Genomic DNA, 20769 nt, shown 5'->3' on the forward strand with positions numbered 1-20769 from the left:
AAAGAAGCCACTTTTGTTAAATAAGTTTTGTTTTAACTTTTAAAGTAAAAATTTTCAATTTTTACCTGTCCAGGATCCACCTGGAGGCCTGCAGTACCTGAACCTGGAGCCCGATTTCAAAATTTTCTTCAAATTAGTTAATACCATCTATAAAAAAGCTACTTTTGTTAAATAAGTTTTGTTTTAACCTTTAAACTAAAAATTTTCAATTTTTACCTGTCCAGGATCCACCTGGAGGCCTGCAGTACCTGAACCTAGAGCCTGATTTCAAAATTTTCTTCAAATTAGTTAATACTATCTATAAAGAAGCCACTTTTGTTAAATAAGTTTTGTTCTAACTTTTAAAGTAAAAATTTTCAATTTTTACCTGTCCAGGATCCACCTGGAGGCCTGCAGTACCTGAACCTGGAGCCCGATTTCAAAATTTTCTTCAAATTAGTTCATACCATCCATAAAGTAGCAACTTTTGTTAAATAAGTTTTGTTCTAACTTGAAATTTAAAACTAGGAGGCCGAATCCAAATTTTTTTTAAAAATAGGAAAACTACATCCCAAAAGGAAACTTTTTTGCCATATAACCTATACTCTCACTCCAAAGACAAAGCCTATAATCACTGTTTACGCAAAAGTGTCAGAACTTCCCCCCCCCCCCCTTAAATAGTACAGGTATTTATAAAGTTTTTTTTGTAGACTCAATCCTGACTTGGTTCAAAAAACCTGTGTCTCAGCTCGTAAAAGATTTTAAATGGCAAGGATAGAAAGAGGTGAAGATTTTAACACACAAATCTGCAATGAAAACAATTTTGACGGAGACACCAACATTTAAAAAATATTTTTTTTTCATTTTTATTTTATTTTTATCCCGAAATGCCGAATCTAAAACTGTCTTTATCTTTTATTTCTGATTATATTTCCCAGGTGAAAATGTAAATACTTTTTATTAAAAGCGAGGCTTTTCTATAATTAGGGTCGGTCCGTCCGTCCGTCCGAGATAGATAGCTTTTATTCGTTAATTTAGGCATGTTAGAATTGTCCTATCGATTTCAAACTTTGCATGATGATTCCTGTAGTAGTTAGGTACGATTTAGAAAGCGTAGCAACTCTATAATCATTACCAGAATGTCCGTATGTCCATTTTAAACATGTCGATTTTTCTACTTTTTTAGCAACAAATTTTTATGTGATCTAAGGGGGGGGGAAGTTTTGCCACTTTCGCTTACTCCGTGATTATTGGGCTAGGTATTAAAGTTAGACTATAGGCTATTTGGGATAAAAGTTTACTTTTGGGTAGTAGCTCACGTATTTTTAATCATTTTTTGGATAACCCCACCCCCTAGCCCCCCGGGGCTCAAAAACCCCCTAAAAATGAACCTAACCTTAATTTTCTCAGGAACAATTTAACCAATTGAGATGATTTTTTAAACTTAAGCTTTTATGCTTATAAACTAACTTCTAGTTTAGAAGTCACCCCCCTGCCGCCAACACCTAGCCCTCCGGGGCTCCAAAAAACCCTAAAAATGAACCTAACCTTAATTTTCTCAGGAACCATTTGACTAATAGAGATGATTTTTTAAACTTAAGCTTTTATGCTTATAAACTAACTTCTAGTTAAGAAGTCAACCCCCTGCCACCAACCCTTAGTCCTCCGGGGCTCCAAAAAACCTAAATATGAACCTAACCTTAATTTTCTCAGGAACCATTTAACCAATAGAGATGATTTTTAAAACTTAAGCTTTTATGCTTATAAACTAACTTCTAGTTTAGAAGTCATCCCCCTACCGCCAACCCCTAGCCCTCTGGGGCTCCAAAAAAACCCTAAAAATGAACCTAACCCTAATTTTCTCAGGAACCACTTGACTAATATAGATGATAGAAGTTTAGAAGAAGCCCCCTGCCACCAACCTCTAGCCCCCCAGGGCTCAAAAAAACCTAAAAATGAACCTAACCTTAATTAAAATTTCTTATTTGAAGAGTTAGAGGTACATTTATTAAACCAAATATGCTTATTTTTGGATGTTATTGACATATTTGCTGAAAAAATTAGAATCGGCTTCCAGGTTCAGGTGCTGCAGGCCTCCAGGTCCACTCTGGAGACAGGTAAAATTAAAATTTCTTATTTGAAGAGTTAGAGGTACACTTATTAAACCAAATATGCATCTTTTTGGATGTGATTGACATATCTGCTGAAAAAATTAGAATCGGCCTCCAGGTTCAGGTGCTGCAGGCCTCCAGGTCCCCTCTGGAGACAGGTAAAAATTAAAATTTCTTATTTGAAGAGTTAGAGGTACCCTTATTTAAACAAATATGCTACTTTTTGGATTTTATTGACATATCTGATGAAAAAATTAGAATCGGCCTCCAGGTTCAGGTGCTGCAGGCCTCCAGGTCCACTCTCGACAGGTGAAAATTAAAATTTCTGATTTGAAGAGTTAGAGGTACACTTATTTAACCAAATATTCTTCTTTTTGGATGTTATTGACATATCTGCTGAAAAAATTAAAATCGGCCTCCAGGTTCGGGTCCTACAGGCCTCCAGGTGGACACTGGATAGGTAAAAATAAATTTTCTTATTTGGAGGTTAACTTATAAAACAAACTATGCATTGTTTTTGATGTTAATAACATACTTGAAAATAAAATTTAAATCGGCCTCCAAGTTCAGGTGCTGCAGGCCTCCAGTTCAACTCCAGACATGAAAAAATTTAGATTCTTAATTTAAGAGTTAGAGGTCAATTCCCAAGAAAATAAGCATCTTGTTGGATAATATTACCATATTTAAAGAAAAAATAAAATTGGCCTCCAGGTACTGCAGGCTTCTAGATGGCTTTTTGGGGATATTTTCAGATATTTTCGCTGTTTTTTTTCTCAGTTTTTTAAAACATGTTAGGTATCATATTCATTGATACTTTTTGATATGGACACTTTTACCTGCGTCTTGGTGACCGCTGGTTGCAGCTGGCCAGGTGAATATCTGAACTTGGAGCCAAATTAATATTTTTCTCCAGAAATAGTAATAACAGCCAAAAGATCCATATTCTGTTTTATAAGTTGCCCTCTAACTCTTCAAATAAGAAATTTTAATTTTTACTTGTCTCAGGAGTGGACCTGGAGACCTGCAGCACCTGAAGTTAGAGGCTGATTTAAAATTTTTTCAGCAGATATGTCAATAACATCCAAAAAAAAGCATGTTTGGTTAAATAAGTGTACCTCTAACTCTTCAAATAAGAAATTTTTATTTTCACCTGTCGAGAGTGGACCTGGAGGCCTGCAGCACCTGAACCTGAAGGCCGATTCTAATTTTTTCATCAGATATGTCAAAAACATCCAAAAAGATGCATATTTGTTTTAATAAGTGTACCTCTAACTCTTCAAATAAGAAATTTTAATTTTACCTGTCTCCAGAGTGGACATGGAGGCCTGCAGCACCTGAACCTGGAGGACGATTCTAATTTTTTCAGCAAATATGTCAATAATATCCAAAAATAAGCATATTTGGTTTTATAAATGTACCTCTAACTCTTCAAATAAGAAATTTTAATTAAGGTTAGGTTCATTTTTAGGGTTTTTTTGAGCCCCGGGGGGCTAGAGGTTGGCGGCGACTTCTAACTTAAAGTTAGTTTATAACCATAAAAGCTTAAGTTTAAGAAATCATCTCTATTAGTCAAGTGGTTCCTGAGAAAATTAAGGTTAGGTTCATTTTTAGGGTTTTTTGGAGCCCCGGAGGACTAGGGGTTGGCAGCAGGGGGATGACTTCTAAACTAGAAGTTAGTTTATAAGCATAAAAGCTTAAGTTTTAAAATTCATCTCTATTGGTCAAATGGTTCCTGAGAAAATTAAGGTTAGGTTCATATTTAGGGTTTTTTGGAGCCCCGGAGGGCTAGGTGTTGGCGGCAGGGGGGTGACTTCTAAACTAGAAGTTAGTTTATAAGCATAAAAGCTTAAGTTTAAAAAATCATCTCTATTGGTCAAATGGTTCCTAAGAAAATTAAGGTTAGGTTCATTTTTAGGGTTTTTTGGAGCCCCGGAGGACTAGGGGTTGGCAGCAGGGGGATGACTTCTAAACTAGAAGTTAGTTTATAAGCATAAAAGCTTAAGTTTTAAAATTCATCTCTATTGGTCAAATGGTTCCTGAGAAAATTAAGGTTAGGTTCATATTTAGGGTTTTTTGGAGCCCCGGAGGGCTAGGTGTTGGCGGCAGGGGGGTGACTTCTAAACTAGAAGTTAGTTTATAAGCATAAAAGCTTAAGTTTAAAAAATCATCTCTATTGGTCAAATGGTTCCTGAGAAAATTAAGGTTAGGTTCATTTTTAGGGTTTTTTGGAGCCCCGGAGGGCTAGGGGTTGGCGGCAGGGGGGTGACTTTTAAACTAGAAGTTAGTTTATAAGCATAAAAGCTTAAGTTTAAAAAATCATCTCAATTGGTCAAATTGTTCCTGAGAAAATTAAGGTTAGGTTCATTTTTAGGGGGTTTTTGAGCCCCGGGGGGCTAGGGGGTGGGGTTATCCAAAAAATGATTAAAAATACGTGAACTACTACCCAAAAGTAAATTTTTATCCCAAATAACCTATAGTCTAACTTTAATACCTAGCCCAATAATCACGGAGTAAGCGAAAGTGGCAAAACTTCCCCCCCCCTTATCCGTTTGATCTGATTTTTGGTATATTGATTCCTGGGACAACAAAGAACAATAGTATAAGCAAAGCAACTCTATAATCAAGTCCTAAAAATGTAAGTATGTCTAAAACATTATCCTGTATCAAGCAGTTTTTCAACAAATTTACTTAAAATTTTGATTCGACTCTTTCGATACTTTATATTCTGATTATTCAGTTCAGACACTAGACAAGTGTTAATGTCCGTTTGTCCTACCGTTTCAGTGCTTCGCTTTTATGGATGTTGTCATCCTTGTTATTAGATAAAAAACACTGAAGAACATGCAACAATATTGGCCAAATACACATTCCTATTCAGATTATCCATAGCTTCTTTAGCATCACTTAAATCCAGCATGTCGACAAAAGCATATAATTGGTGACCTATATAATATAAATGTGTCAAATTCTGGTGATTTAGTAAACGTTTCATTCTAATAAACCATTCAGTCCACAATTTAGTAAACGTTTCATTCTAATAAACCATTCAGTCCACAATTTAGTAAACGTTTCATTCTAATAAACCATTCAGTCCACAATTTAGTAAACGTTTCATTCTAATAAACCATTCAGTCCACAATTTAGTAAACGTTTCATTCTAATAAACCATTCAGTCCACAATTTAGTAAACGTTTCATTCTAATAAACCATTCAGTCCACAATTTAGTAAACGTTTCATTCTAATAAACCATTCAGTCCACAATTTTTAAGGAAAAAGTTCTATGATCTCAAACATAAGCATGCAGTGCAGATCAAATTGGTAAAACCGCCTTACATTTTTTTCAACCCTTCAAGAAGTACATCAATTTGAAAAATACCTGTACATGCCACTGGTTTCCAAAGATTCCAAATGGCCAAGATATTCCACAAGTATTCAGCGACTAACGTGAAAAGGCATATTTCAAAAAGAAACTTCAGACCCATCTATATGAGCTTAAGCATGATGTTAGCCTCATATAGCTCTACTAGTTCTAGATAAACAACCGACCCCCCACATCATTTTTTCTAATAAAGTGTACACTGCACATTTCCTTTTTTAACAAAAAAAAAATAGTAATAATATGATCAGTTTTGTTTCTAATCTATATCAGAAACCCTTTACAAAACGCAGCCTAACACTCAACCTAGCCTTCATACAGAGGTGTATATTCTGCACAAGATTTATTTTTTTTCCCCTGCTACAAATTTTTTTATTTTTTTTCCCCCCCTACTTTTAGTAGGGGAGAAAATGGAAAAATATTTTAAGAACTCTATATTTTATTTATTTTATCCCTCCTTCCACCCATTTTTTTTAGTTTTTTTCACCAAGGAGGGGGGGGGGGGGGGGGGAATGGAAAAAATGTTTTCAGTTTACTAATTTTTACATTTTTTTCCCCTCCAACCACTTATTTTTTTATCCCCCCCCCCCCCTGAGCAGGGGATCCCATGTAGAATATACACCCCTGCCTTCATAGTGTAAATATTAATGTTTTTGACACAATCCTGAGTTTATCTTCGCTATAATCCTGACATCTAAAACCAAACCAAAGACTTGAAAGCGATCCATTAAATCTTGTCTGCTGACTACTGGGCTAAGGTTTCCCACGTACAAAGTCACCACTTCCCTCCTGAATCATGAGTAATTTTTTTTTATGTATTACGATAAAGTACAAACTCTCAATTCGCATTTGTGAATGTGCTTGTTGTTGTTTTGGCTGCTCATAGTCAGTTTCCGGTCCGGGTAGTCATCAGTGGGGTGAGGGGGGGGGGCGTGGGCTTATGGTGGGGGCTCTGGAGGGGGGCGTTGGAGGGGAGGAAGGCTGGTGAAACTTGGATGGGAGGAGAGGAAGGCAGCTACATGGGTGGGATTTTGCCAGAGGTCCATAGGAGTAAGATTTGTAGGATTATTTGGGCATGAAAAGAGGTGCTGGACTGTTTCTGTGGTAGGATTAACAGGACAGGATGGGCAGTTGGGGGTAAGAGAAGCGTTGATGGAATGGAGGTAGCTTTGGAGTTTAGGACAATAGTTGGATCTTAATTGGGAGAGGATGGTTCTGTAGTGCCTGGGGAGTTGGATTTCGGAGGGGTTGATGTCAGGGGGAGCTTGATTAAGGACAGGATTAGGGGGGTAAGAATTTATGGCTTGGGTGACAGCTGAGGTGTGGAGTCTGGAGATTGTGGATTTTTAGTTTGTGGGAAGGAGGGTGTTGTCGGGGGAAAGAAAAGGTTGGAGAGTAGGAAGGAACATGGATTGAAGGGTGGATTTTTTGGATCTAGGGCCAGGGGGGGTTGTGACGTTGTGGAAGGATGGGTGGGAGGGGCGGAGGGAGGAGGCCAGGTATTGGGAACAAAGAAGGGAAAGGTGGTTCCGTACTGGTAGGATTTTGGTTTCTTGGTGGAGGTGGCTGATTGGAGATTTTTTAGTGGAACCAGTACAGATGCGGAGGGCTTGGTTTTGGAGGACTTGGAGTTTGTCAATGTTGTTTTTGGAGGTGTTAGGGAACCAAACAGGACAGGCATAGGTGGTGATGGGGCGGAGGAGGGTGTTGTAGGTGGTGAGGAGAGTCTCATTCTGGTGGCCCCATTTGGTGCCAGCCAGACATTTGAGGATTCTAAGGCGGGAGGAAATTTTTGAGGAAATGGTGGAGACATGGGAACTGAAATTGAAAAAGGTGTCAAAGGTAACTCCAAGGATTTTAGGGGTTTTCTCAAGGGGAAGGGTGGAGCCGTTGATTTGGACTTGAGGATGGAGGTTGGATTGGTGCTTGCGGTCAGAAGTGAAGAGAGTGACAGTGGATTTGTTGGGAGCTACGGAGAGGCCGTTGGTGGAGGCCCAGTCAGCGATTGAGGAGAGGTGGGAGTTGATGGATTCAACTGACTGGGGGATGTTAGGGGAGGAGTGGAAGGAGTTAAGGTCGTCGGCATAGGAGGAGGTGTGGGCAGGGGGAATGTGGGGGGCATCTGCTATGTAGAAGTTGAAGAGGACTGGGGAGATAACAGAGCCTTGGGGGACGCCAGTGTGGACAATTTTAGGAGAGGCATTGGTGTTTTGATAGGAACAGAAAGCCATCCTGCCACGCAAGTAGCAGGATAGCCATCTAATGATGTTGGGATGAAGGTTGGAGGAGGAGATTTTTTGGAGAAGGAGGTGGATGGGAATGCAGTCAAATGCTTTGGAAAGGTCGATGGAGGCAACAGTTGTGCGGCTGGGGGGGAGGTTTTGATTGAAGCCATTGGCAATGGTGGTGGAAAGGTTGAGGAGGGAGGAGGTGGTGGAGTGGAGGGGTTTAAAGCCGTGTTGTGAGGGGTGGGTGGAGAGGGATTGTTTAAGGTAGGGGAGAAGTAGGCGTTCAAGGACTTTTGCTGCAGGACAGGGGAGGGAGATTGGGCGGTAGGAGGTGGAAAGGTCAGGGGGTTTACCAGGTTTGAGGAGGGCAATGATTTTGGATAGTTTCCAAATGGCAGGGATGTTGGCAGCGGAGATGGAGAGGTTGAAAAGTTTAGTGAGGTAGGAGATGCCATTTGGACCAAGGTGTTTAAGGTGAAGGATGTTAAGGTTGTCGGGGCCAAGTGCAGAGGAATTGGAGGAATTTTTAATTGCTTCAAGGACAAGGGCAGGGGTAAAAGGTTGGAAGTTTCTGTTGAGGTGGTTGCGGCGGCGGATTTTACGGATAATTTTTCTGGAGAAAGGGTTGGAAGTATGACGGGAGACAGAGGTGAATTGACTGGTGAAGGATTCGGCAATGTGGAGGTGGGAGGTGTGGACTTTGTTGTTGTTGAAGGAAATGGGTTGGTTGGAGGGAGGGGAGTTGTTTTTGCCGGAAAGGGACTTGAGGAGGGACCAGAATTTGGAAGGATTTGTTCTATGGTCGGATTTGGAAAGGGTTTCTTGCCATTTTTTGTTGGAATGTTGGTTTACTATTGAGGAGATTTGGTCATTAAGGATTTGAATTTGAGGATCATGGGGGTTGGTTTCTCTTAAGGAGTCTCTTTGCTGGATAAGGGGTTTAGCAGACTGAGGGAGGGTAGGGTTGGAATTTTTGAATGTGCTTACATAAGCTATAGTATACATAATAATTCAGCTTTTAACTTTAACTTTTTAAAAGCGAAGCTTTTCTATAATTAGGGTCGGTCCGTCCGTCCGTCACAGAGAGTTAGCTCTTTTCGTTAATTTAAACAGGTTAGAATTGTCCTATCGATTCCAAACTTTGCATGATGATTTCTATAGTAGTTAGGTACAATTTAGAAAGCGTAGCAACTCTATAAACAATACCAGAATGTCCGTACGTTCATTTTAAACAGGTAGATTTTTAACTTTTTTGACAACAAATTTTTGTATGTTAAAATTAACCGATTCTTCTGATTTTTTGAAAACTGATTCCTATTACAACAAGGTACAATATTATAAGCGAAGCATCTTTATAAAAAAGTTTCAAAAATGTAAGTATGTCCTTAAACAGTATCATCTATTTATGCAGTTTTGCAACAAATTTTCTTAAAATATTGTTTGTACTGATGCATTAATATTCTGCTAATTCAGTTCTGACAATCTACAAGTGTTAATGTTCCTTCCATTTTAGAGCTTCGCTTTTATGGATGTTGTCATCCTTGTTTTTACTACAGTTTTACTTGTAAGAAATAAAACAAAGACAAAAACGAATTAAATCACAATAAGTCTTCTTTATATAATGGATGATGGACATGGCAGAACAGATGCCATAATAAATTAATGTTTATAAAAGAAATCAAATTCATAACAGAAATTAAATAGTAGCTTGCGCAAAATTCCGTAAAGTTGTAAGATTCCAGTCAAATGCGCTTATTAGGTCAAGCTGTTTTTAAATGTGTTTAATTATACTATGCGTTTGGTCAATAATAAGAACAATTATTGCATTTCACTGGAAGCTTGCTCACAATTTTACGGAATATTGCTAATATTGTAAAATGTTGAATTAAAGACAACGTATTCTTCCATTTAGATCTTTAAAAATTAGGTTGAACAATCAGGGAGTAAGGGAGGGGACAATGGATCGATAATTCAATTTTTAGGAGTCTCAGACTTTGGGGACTGGCTTAAAGGGAATGTGCAAGAATTTAGCAGTTTCTGACTGAGTTTGGGGACTTGCGCATAGAATGCCGCTACTCGTTATGTATGTTTTGAATATTGCAGACGGGGAGAAGGGATAAGGGAATGGGGGGAAAGGGAAATAAACACTCGTTGTGTTAGTTTGGAATGTAGCAGACGGGGAGAAGGGAGAAGGGAGGTGGGGGCAAGGGGCAAGGGAAATAAACAGAATAAAAAGGGGCAGTCATATTCTTGCTAGCAGCTGGCCGGGTCCAATAATCTTTTAATATAAAAATCACACCAAAAAACCTCAATATATTTCATCAAAAACAAGTTGTGATTTCACTTTACATGACGCTATGGAAATCTATTATTCAATTAACAATCCCTTTATAATTTCCTACAAATTTATTGGATTAAACTGGATTTCATGCCCTTTCTTTGATAACTCTTATATTGAATTAATTGCCCATTGTCCCCTCCCTTACTCCCTGTTGAACAATGCATTTTACGGCCGTTTATATATCTTTTCTAATTTTCTCACACCTTTGGCTCTTTGATCTAGAAATATTGCTATCTACACAAGGCCTGCTGCATCCATTGTTGTTGCTTCTATTCATGGCAACTTGATTTCTTCCTCGAGATCTAGACCTTCCTGGTCTTCTATTCCTGTTTTAAACAAGGATGACAACATCCATAAAAGCGAAGCACTGAAACGGTAGGACAAACGGACATTAACACTTGTATGGTATCTGAGCTGAATAATCAGAATTTAAAAGTATTAGAGTCGAAGCAAAATTGTAAGCAAATTTGTTGAAAAAAACAACTTGAAGCAGGATAATGTTTATGGACATACTTACATTTTTGGACTTGATTATAGAGTTGCTTCGCTTATAATATTGTTCGTTGTTGTCCCAGGAATCAATATACCAAAAATAAGATCAAACGGATAATTAGAACACTTGAAAATTTGTTGTTAAAAAGATAGAAAAATCAACATTTTTAAAATGGACGTACGGACATTCTGGTAATGATTATAGAGTTGCTACGCTTTCTAAATCGTGCCCAACTACTACAGGAATCATCATGCAAAGTTTGAAATCGATAGGACAATTCTAACATGCCTTAATTAACGAAAAAAAGCTATCTATCTCGGACGGACGGACCGACCCTAGTTATAGAAAAGCTTCGCTTTTTAAAAAAATAACTAGGTAATAAATTATCAGTTTATTAGGTAAAAGGGGCAAGTTAGTGAAGACCATTAGAGTTCTAAAACCACTTGATGAAACGTGGATTTTAAAGGTATAAGCTTACTTGTTTTTGGGAAGTCAGCCCCCTGCCCTCCTAAAATCCCCGGAAAATAGGCCTAACATTTTCTAAGCAACCACTTGATTCAATATAACCCCCCCCCCCCTCGTTTTCACATAAGTCCCCCAATTGTAAAAAAAATATAATTACCAACTAATGTTTTTTTTTCAATGTATGACATTACTTCCATTTGGCAACTGCTAGTCATTATTTTTTACAGCTGCTGACTCATTGAATAAAAGATTAGGTACAGTTTTTTATACCATATAATAAAAGAAAATAAGGTTTTTTTCTAATTTACTACTTGGTACATAAAATCTGACTGACAACATGCGCGGCTTGATCTTGAATATTAACCTGTGTTTAACCATAGAGTAGTGTTTCGTGGTGTAAAATATCTAGAAATATTTACCTTCTTTCCGGCAAACTTGTTTTTGCTTGTTCTTGTTCGACACACTTACACAAATTCTAAAATATCAACATTCAATATTAAAAGGGACAATGCATAAACAAGGCAAGTGATTTTTTTTACCTTCCAGAAGTGAATCTAAACATTTTTAGTATTTCAATTATACCTAACACTAATCCAGAAAAAAAAACTTTCACAATATTTTTTTATTGATTTTAAAAACTAATATTCTTGTGGTAAATCTTTTATTCAAACACTTTTATCATAGGTATTTGATGATTCGCATGAGAATACTCATGTTGTGTTCTATTGATGTTAATTTTCATATCAGATATAATTATGTACTTTTGGTTTTTTTAGCATTTGACGATCGACTATTAAAGACAGCTTGGACTCAACAAAATGTTTGATAGATTTTCGGCTAAAAATCCTGGGACATTTTTTTTTTACTTTTCTTCAATTTGAGGTGGTGAAACATAATTTTTTTTCGTTTAAGTATTCTGAGAAAAAATACTTGGGTTCACTGCTGGAAGATAATAAAACTCCCTTGCTCTCGTTCGTGCACAGTCCTCTTTTCTCCATCATATTCGAAATATGTACAAAATATGAATCAAGTTTGGCAATATGTTTTACAAGAGTCAAGGACTTTCTACGGCAATTTAATTTAAAGATTAACTTGACAAATAAGTAGTTAATTTTTGCAGCTATATATAACTTTTACCTTAAAATCATCTTTTTGTTCCACACTTTGTTGCGACTTCATTAAAACATTGATCCTCTTATTATGTTCTGTTTCTAATTCAATTAATTTCTCGGACAAATTCTTAACTTCCTCATTTTTCAGCTCAACTTCTGAATTCTTTTCTATCAACTTTTTCTTTAATTTTTCATTCTTTTTACGATGTTCATTTAGTTCAATAAATGTTTGTTCATTATCCTTTTCAAGAGTTTTAAAATCTAACTGAATTTGCCTGATAAAATTGTCCTTTTCAATGATGGTTTGTCTTAAAAGAGCATTATCAGCCATTAGAGTTTGATAATTTAAACCCTGTAATTGTGATTCCATTTCACATAAATTTTCAGAAATATTTTTATTCAGGCGATGTAGAACCGCAAAAAATTGTGTCAGGTGTGTTGTCTTGGAAATATTTTTAGTGTTTCTAGCGCTCAAATTTTCACCAGAATTTCTGTATTTGTTGACAGATGCTGTTTCTGTTCCGCTATCATAAGTAGTAGATAAATCACCACGAACATTGTCATTAGTATCAGAGTAGGCAAATTCCTATACATAAAACATCATGAAAAAACATACATTTGGTCACTGAGCTAAGGATTGAACTGACTATTGCTGGGCATAGACGTCCAAGGCGATTACCCCCCCCCCCCCCCAAACGAATTTTTTTTCATTTTACCCCCCCCTCCCCATTTAAAATTTACTATACCCCTACCCTGGAGGTGCCGTAGGCACCTCCAACCATTGAGGAGGGGATATTTACCCCCCCCCCCAAACAATTTTAGGGGGGTAAATATCCCCCCCCCCAAAAAAAAATCCCTAACAAAAAAAATTTTCGCGCATTTTTAATACTAAATAAAATTTAATAAATTCGCGCGCCATTTTACCCCCCCAAAAAACGAATTTCCCCCCCCCCTTAAAAAATTTTACCTCCCCCCCCCCCAAAAAAAAAGCTTTGACGCCCCTGTTGCTGGGTCCCATTAATTCGGGACGTTAAAGTAGGAAACCTGCTATGATCATGCCTGGGTTTGGAATAAGAATCGATTAGCAGTGCCGGTCTGATGTCTGATTTTTTTTATAGTTTTGGACCATGGAAAGAAAACGAAGTAGTGGGTTTCGTCGTATTTTCATAGTAGCTTTTCTCTCGTTTCTTCTAGCCACTGTGGGGCAATCATTAACATTAACTAACCTAACCTAAAATAACCTATCAAAAGCTACCTATTGTAAAAATAAGACGAAACCCGCTACTCCGATTTCTATCCATGATCCAAAGTTTTCTTGAACAGGCTTTTCATTATCACCTGGTAACATACCTTGCTTGAGGAGCATTTTCGATATTCAGCCATTTTAATAATTCTAGAGCATAAAAAAATAAAACTTTGGACATAAATGTCAATAACAACACGATTAACACTGACTAAATTCAAATAGAATATAAAAAAAAATAAAACTATGGTTAAATGGTTAAAAAATCAACAATATTGAAAAGTAAAATAATACAAGATTGATACAGTAAGTAATGTACATAGGTATATAAACTACACATAATAAAAAGATTATTTCATGTATTCTGCATGTTTTTTTTTATTATCAATGATAAATTGTGGTATTTTCAACATTTCCAAACTTGAACATAATCCTTGTCCGCCATTTCTAGTATCTCTGGAGTGTCATCATCCTGAAAATTTTCTATTTTTAAATCATTTTAGTGGTGAGCCAACTTTCCACCAATGAGAGCACAGCATTTTATTAAATGCCTCGCTGTGATTGTCTGAAATTCGGCGCATCCCGATCTGGCTCACCACTAAAATGATTTAAAGATCCAGCTCTGTTCTATAATTAGAGATAATTGCTAGTACGTTACTAGCAATTTTCGAAGATGATCAAAATATCAGATTTTAGGATGCAACTACAACACAGAATTTGATGTTTCTTTTGATATCAAAGAATGATAAATCAGTACACAGTTTTGATGTTTAATAAAAAGTTTTATATTGGGGTAGGAAGTCAGTAAACGTAAGGGATAAGACAATGAACATAAAATTTATGTAAATCCCAAATAATGATAAATAACAACTGTAAATAAAAATTATAGGTTGAAACGTTTAGACAATACAGGTCGAAAACCAACAAGTCAAAACTAAAAAAAAAGTACCCAAAGTTTTTGAGCCAACGAATAAAATTACGTGGTTAATAAACTTTTAATACTTTTTTAATTTCCAGTCCATTAATAACCCCCTTAGCTTAACTGCCTGATTTCTTTATTTAACACTTTAGGTTATATATTGATACCTTTATGATTTTGTTTTTGTATATGTAGACCAGGGATGAAGGAGGATATCCGCTCATTTTGCTGTAGTCTTCTTTTATGCATTTCATTCTTACTCCTGTATTCATCAACCTTAATAACATAAGGATAACAACATCCATATTCCAGAAGTAGGGAAGCACAAAATCTCTTATGAAATAGACAAACGGACAAAGTGAGTTATAGAGCAGATTATCTGTTTTCATAACAAAGAAAAGAGAGATAATATGCAAAAACTTTAAATCACGAAACCTTAAAAAATAAGGTTTATGTCTTTGAAAGTTGTCAAAAGAAAAGCAGCTAAAATACTGCCCAAAAGCAGTCAGACTACCATAGATTTGTTATACCTTATTGTAGTGCATAATGAAAGAATTATTGGCAAGAAGTTTCAGCCATGTATCTTTTGTAGGAGACGAGAAAATCTGCATTAAGAAAAGGGGCTAAAAATCTGCTTTAAAGTAGTCCTACCATTGACCACTATACATACATGTTTTGCTTAATTAGGCTGCATATTGATGGTAAAATCACGTTTTCCCCAAAACGTTTCAAACATACATGCATATATACGGACATTTAAAATTATAGAGTAGCTTTGCTACTAAAAATAACCAACACCAAAACCATCATAATATCAATAGATTTAAACTTGGAATTGAGTGGAGAATTTAAGTTATATATATTTTGTGTGACTTTGATATAAATATGGCATTAGATGGATTTAACTTTGTCCAAGCCGAGCACATTAATAACGTGCTTATTGCATTTTTCATGATAAATAAAATTGTGTAAAATAAAGTAAAAAGTATTTGTTTTAACTCAGAGAATTGATATTCTTTAAAAAAATTTATTCACTTTCTGCAGCAAAGCCACTTCTTATTTAAAGTATACTATAACTAAATTGCAAATCTTTGACCTTTTATAGTTCTGAGGTGAATTCTTTAAAAAATTTGCCTCACTTAAATCAGTGAGGCTCACTAAAAATTTAGAGGGGATAATTTTGCCTCACTAAAATTTTTAGTGGGGCAAACTGATTTTAGTGAGACAAAGGGTTTTTTTAAGAATTCGCCTCTTTTCTTATTTATTTGTAGCAGTGTATAATAAGAGAGGTTAAATGTTTTTTTTACGAATTATGTACGAACTAGAGCAACAAAATATTTGATGATATTTCGTCAAAAATTGCTTAACATTTCAAAGTGTTTTTTATAAAGCTATCATAAAAGTTTTTTAGTACACTCACAGGGGTGTATATTCTGCACAAAATTTATTTTTTTTCCCCTGCTACAAAATTTTTTATTTTTTTTCCCCCCTAGATTTTTCTTAAAAAGTAGGGGGGGAAATATTTAGAAAAATATTTAAAGAACTCTATATTTTATTTATTTTATCCCTCCTACCACACATTTTTTTAGTTTTTTTAACCAAGGAGGGGGGTGAAATGGAAAAAATGTTTTCAGTTTTCTTAATTTTTACATTTTTTTCCCTCCAACCACTTATTTTTTATTCCCCCCCCCCCCCCCTGAGCCGGGGATCCCATGCAGAATATACACCCCTGTACACTCACAAAAAATACTCAATATCACGTCTGGAAGGTGCTTAAAATCACTTGCTCTCGTTGCGATTGACTTGTTACAAATTTTGTAACACCTCCAAGCTTTTAATAAATAAATTAATAACAGACTTAATCTATAAAAGCTGTAACAATAAAACATATATATAAATACCTGAAATGAATTTCTTTTCCAGCTCCTTGAAATCTGAGGTTTAATGCTTCACTAAAAACAATTTTGTATATTTACAGTACGGAAAGAGGCAATATGATGTAGATTTACAGACAAATAGTGAAATTTTAATCTGAGTACTTTTCAATAAATCCGCAAAGTGAGAACAAAATGCAAAACATAAAAATCTTAAGTTGTTAATTATGCCGTGGATTTCAATTCTGTATTGACATATTTTGATTTTAAGCAATGATAAAAATGGATTTTTGACCTTCTGTTTATTATTTGACATTGGTTTTTCAGTCTATATCAAATTATCAAAGAAAATCAAATCACAAGTAGAGAAATTTTGAAATATCCTTTAGAAAATCAAATAACAAGAAGCAGGGAAATTTCAGGGGTGTATATTCTACACGGGATCCCCTGCTTAGGGGGGGGGGGGGAATAAAAATAAGTGGTTGGAGGGGGAAAAAATGTAAAAATTAAGAAAACTTAAAACATTTTTTCCATTTCCTCCCCCTCCTTGGTGAAAAAAAACTTTTAAAAATGTGTGGTAGGAGGGATAAAATAAATAAAATATACAGTTCTTTAAATATTTCTCCATTTCCCCCCTACTTGGTGAAAAAAAACTAGGGGGGGGGGGGGGGGAAGGAAAATAAAAAAATTTGTAGTCGGGGAAAAAAATAAATCTTGTGCAGAATATACACCCCTGGGAAATTTTGAAATATCCTTGAGAAAAATTGAAATATACAACTGTCCTGGTGTTAGCTTTAGCAAGATGAGTTGATTCATGTATATTTAAGTTGCTAGAATCATTATTTTGAATACAAGATTTATTTCCATTCTTTTGTTCTTCATTGCAAGACTTGTTTGGTTTGTTATTAACATTCTTGGATGCATTATTATCAACACTTTTTTTGTCTTTGTTTCTACGTCTACTTCTTCTCCTTCTAGTTGTATTAGCAAGCGGCTTCCTTAAAATTTTAGAAAAGATTTAGCTATTTCACACAATGATATCAAGCATGACAACAACAAAAAACACATAGAAAATTTTAGCTGTCTATCTTCAACAACAGTCGAGAAAATCAAATTTCTCTGGACTGAAGAGTATCATAGCTTAAAAAAAGGAAAGTTTCAAAATAAGAAAATAAACCTACCAACCAAGGATTACTCATGCCAAGCTCAATAAAAAATTCGGATTTTGGGCGCCCTTTGTAGGCTGATTACGAGATGGTTGCATTAAAAACCCTCCCCGTATCCTATAATGTAAAGTATAAGCTTTTTGTCTTGTTGCGAAGGATCTCACTAACCGCCGAACTGAAATTTTATTGGGGGAAGGGCGTTATCCTTTTACCTTAATTGTCCCTAGAGGCTTCTAGTGGCGTAGCCGCTAGTATTACATAATACAGAGAAGAATGCAAATCTTTAAAGAAAAAGATTGACAGATAAATATCATAAACTCAAATCATTGTCATGAATTTAACAAAACTTTTCTACCTTTCTTGCTCTGGCTCCTGCAATTCTTTTTCTTTAGATGCTGCCAGTTCTTTTTGGCTCTGTACCAATTGGACCTGAGAAAAACAATGGAGGCAACATCCATAAGTAGCGAAGCTCAAAAAATTATGGATGGACATCCGAAAAAAAAATTAACCATAGAGCAGTGTCATAAAAAATATATCAAACATTATAAAATGAATTACGAAAACTTTAAAAATTGAAATAACATGAAACTAGGAATCGATTTAGCACTCCAACCAATAAGCAAATTTTAAAGAACTTTGGTGGAAATATGAAGATGTGAACTATTTATTCCCTTAATATTTCAGCCGTCTATCTTCAAATGAAGCCGAGAAAATCACGTTTCACCTATAACGTTTCATACGGACAATTAGAATTATAGAGTATCTACGCTACTAAAACAATATTCAATATAAATAAAGATTCAACGCATTTAAATTAGATACTTTTTTAAAATTATATTTATTCTACTCTTATAAAAATCACTAAGTTACTAAAAAATATTATTGAGGTGATACGTACGTAAAGTATTATAAATCTGAAATTTGTGATTTTTGTAATACAGAAGGGTAGGTATTTAATATACCTATCGAAAAACGGAAACAAAGTCAAAACTAACAAACCTTGCCTTAAAATATTACCTTTAAATTTATATTTTCTGCCGTCAGTAGTTTGACTGACATCCTGAGGACTTTCATTTCATTTTCATTCTCGTTTTTAAGAATTTCATAGTTCTCTTTTAACTTTCTTATTTCCTCCACTTTCGACTCGATGTCCTTTGAAAGATTGATAAAAGTAGCTCTACTGTTCTCCTATATCAATCCAATTATATATATAGAAATAAAACAGGAATGACAACATCCATGGGTAAATAGCAAAGGTGAAAAAAAATATTTAAAGATGTTAAGAAAACAAACAAAAAACAAAGTAAGATAGTAGATGCCAGTAAATCAGAGGAATCTTCTAGCATTAAGTGCCTAACAATCTTAAAAATCGGACAAAAACGGCTAAGACGTGTAATAAAATAAAAAATCTACGTGTCTTTTCTTCTATAGTCAATAAAATCTTATTGAATGACTGTAAATGCTTAATTGTGCTCTACATAGTTTCAGCCATCTATTTGGAATTGGACTTAAGCAAATCATGTTTCCACCATTCCATTTCTCAAGGTTGAAGGAACATTTTCAATAATAGAGTATCTTTGCTACTATTACTGGGTAACGGTTAACTTATATATTTATTCCTATATCCCTTTATCAGGCTAAGACTGGCCCTGAGGACTTCCACATTTTCAAAGTTTTCATTCTCCTCAAGGTTCTTAGGAGGGCGAGGCTGTGCATTCTGATTCTTGATTTCGTCTTTGGAAACAACATTACTTGAGGCACTTTGGAGAGCAAGATAAGAACCATTGGGGTGGTCCGCATTAGTTTTGTCCATATAAATCTTATACAGCTTCTGGCTAATGTCCTTAAATAAAAAATATAAATTTTAATCATAAGAAATTGGTGGAAATAGGCGAACACACTAGGTATATCTTTAAGTGTATTTTACACCCATGAAAATATTAAGATAAAAGAATAAAAAATTTATATCATCACGCACTCGTTTGATAGGTTGAATGTGCTTGCTTAATCATGTTAAGTGTATTATGGCTTATATTTAAAATCGATGGGATGAATCTATCATTTCATTTTCAGTCTATGTATACGATGTCTATAAGAGCTTTTTAAAAAATCTAACCTCGTTAAATTCTTGGAACTTTTGGGTTATGAAACTCTGCAAATTTTCTTCTATTACCTAATCAAAAAGGGAGGAGTATAGTTTATAGTTCTTTTTAATAAGAAATACACATAGGTATTTAGTGAATAGTATCGTTCTACTACTGTTTTAAGTGTTAAAATTCAAACTTTTACGGATTTTAGCGCAACCTACAACTCCCTAAAATATTTGTTAAAAACAAAATTACTACCTAAGTTAGTATTGTTTTGTATAAATGATATGAGCTGGAATGCTAAAATTTAAATGTATCTTTATACTTTATGTCCAGTCCAGTAGTGCAGTTAAATTAAATGCATTTCGAATGTAAAATATAAATTGTGAAGGACATTTATCATGAAAAACTATTACCTCGTCACTCTGAAGTATACACTCAAGTAGGTCCTGCTCTGACATTTTTAATCTACAATAACTTACGTTAAAACTTTTTTTTCTGAGTTGGGAACACACCACGTAAATGCTAGCTATACTCAAAAAACGACAAGAGACATGTATTTTTACAAAATGAACAAAATTTTTGCTATAAATAAAATAATGCCTTTAAATTAAAATCCTTATGATTAAAATATATGCATTTTCTTTAGACAGGCGTTTTCTTGAGACAAGCGTTTTTTAGAAGACCTCACGTAAACTAAATTAGTTAAAAGGTGGTAACTCCTGCTGCTATAAATGGCACTTGGCGCGACTTAATAAATTGTTTGTTAATGATTGAATAAAAAATTAAAAAGGTTGAAATATTGTATGTTAAATGTTTTGCTGAAGTCTTACTAACATTAATTTGCAACGGTTTAGAATAGTTATTTCTCGCATCGTATTATAAACGGCTTTCCGCGGATATAGAATGTACAATTATAAGATTAAAACTAGTTTTTTTAGTCCCGAGGTGCCGAAGGCACCGGCTAAAAAAAACTGGTCTTAATCTTTTGATTGTACATTTTTATATTCGTAGAAAGCTGGATATAATACGATGCTAGACATAATTTTTTCGTATGGATGAGAACCGGTTCCTATCCACCGGATTCGAATGAATACGAGAAATTAAAGTTATTTCCCGTATCGCTTCGAAACCGATTGATGTCCGGTGGATTAGAAACGGTTCTCGGCCATACGGAAAAATTATGCATAGCATCGTATTAAATCAAATTTTCTACGAATATATAAAATACAATTAAGATTAAAACCAATTTATTAGCCCCGATATGCCGATTATCACATCTAGCTATCATAGACAGCTTTCCGCGGATATTAAAACGAAAAATTATAAGATTAAAACCAGTTTTGTTAGGCCCTACTGGCTAACAGAATTTGT

General features: G+C 35.1%; 2 protein-coding genes across 3 annotated transcripts; both read right to left on the reverse strand.

The window, feature by feature from the left end:
* Positions 1 to 6058: 6058 nt before the first annotated feature.
* On the reverse strand, positions 6059 to 13500 carry LOC145333573 (uncharacterized). Of its 2 annotated transcripts, XM_080178737.1 has the most exons (5): positions 13457 to 13500; positions 12132 to 12692; positions 11414 to 11469; positions 10240 to 10362; positions 6089 to 6256 (listed from the first exon to the last, which is right to left on the reverse strand). In XM_080178737.1, the coding sequence occupies exons 1-5, from the start codon at positions 13487 to 13489 to the stop codon at positions 6112 to 6114; spliced, it is 918 nt and encodes a 305-aa protein (XP_080034863.1). In that variant the 5' UTR covers positions 13490 to 13500; the 3' UTR covers positions 6089 to 6111. The 2 variants fall into 2 exon arrangements, with proteins under 2 accessions (XP_080034870.1, XP_080034863.1); XM_080178744.1 differs by lacking the exon at positions 10240 to 10362 and having other exon boundaries at positions 6059 to 6256.
* On the reverse strand, positions 13498 to 19907 carry LOC145333562 (uncharacterized). Its single transcript, XM_080178727.1, has 9 exons — positions 19812 to 19907; positions 19425 to 19481; positions 18935 to 19151; positions 18326 to 18495; positions 17664 to 17737; positions 16925 to 17140; positions 16170 to 16220; positions 14436 to 14544; positions 13498 to 13821 (listed from the first exon to the last, which is right to left on the reverse strand). The coding sequence occupies exons 1-9, from the start codon at positions 19854 to 19856 to the stop codon at positions 13756 to 13758; spliced, it is 1005 nt and encodes a 334-aa protein (XP_080034853.1). The 5' UTR covers positions 19857 to 19907; the 3' UTR covers positions 13498 to 13755.
* Positions 19908 to 20769: the final 862 nt, after the last annotated feature.

This window comes from Acartia tonsa, chromosome 2, assembly GCF_053477335.1.
Source record: "Acartia tonsa isolate MP-2025a chromosome 2, ASM5347733v1, whole genome shotgun sequence".
Classification (NCBI taxonomy): domain Eukaryota; kingdom Metazoa; phylum Arthropoda; class Copepoda; order Calanoida; family Acartiidae; genus Acartia; species Acartia tonsa.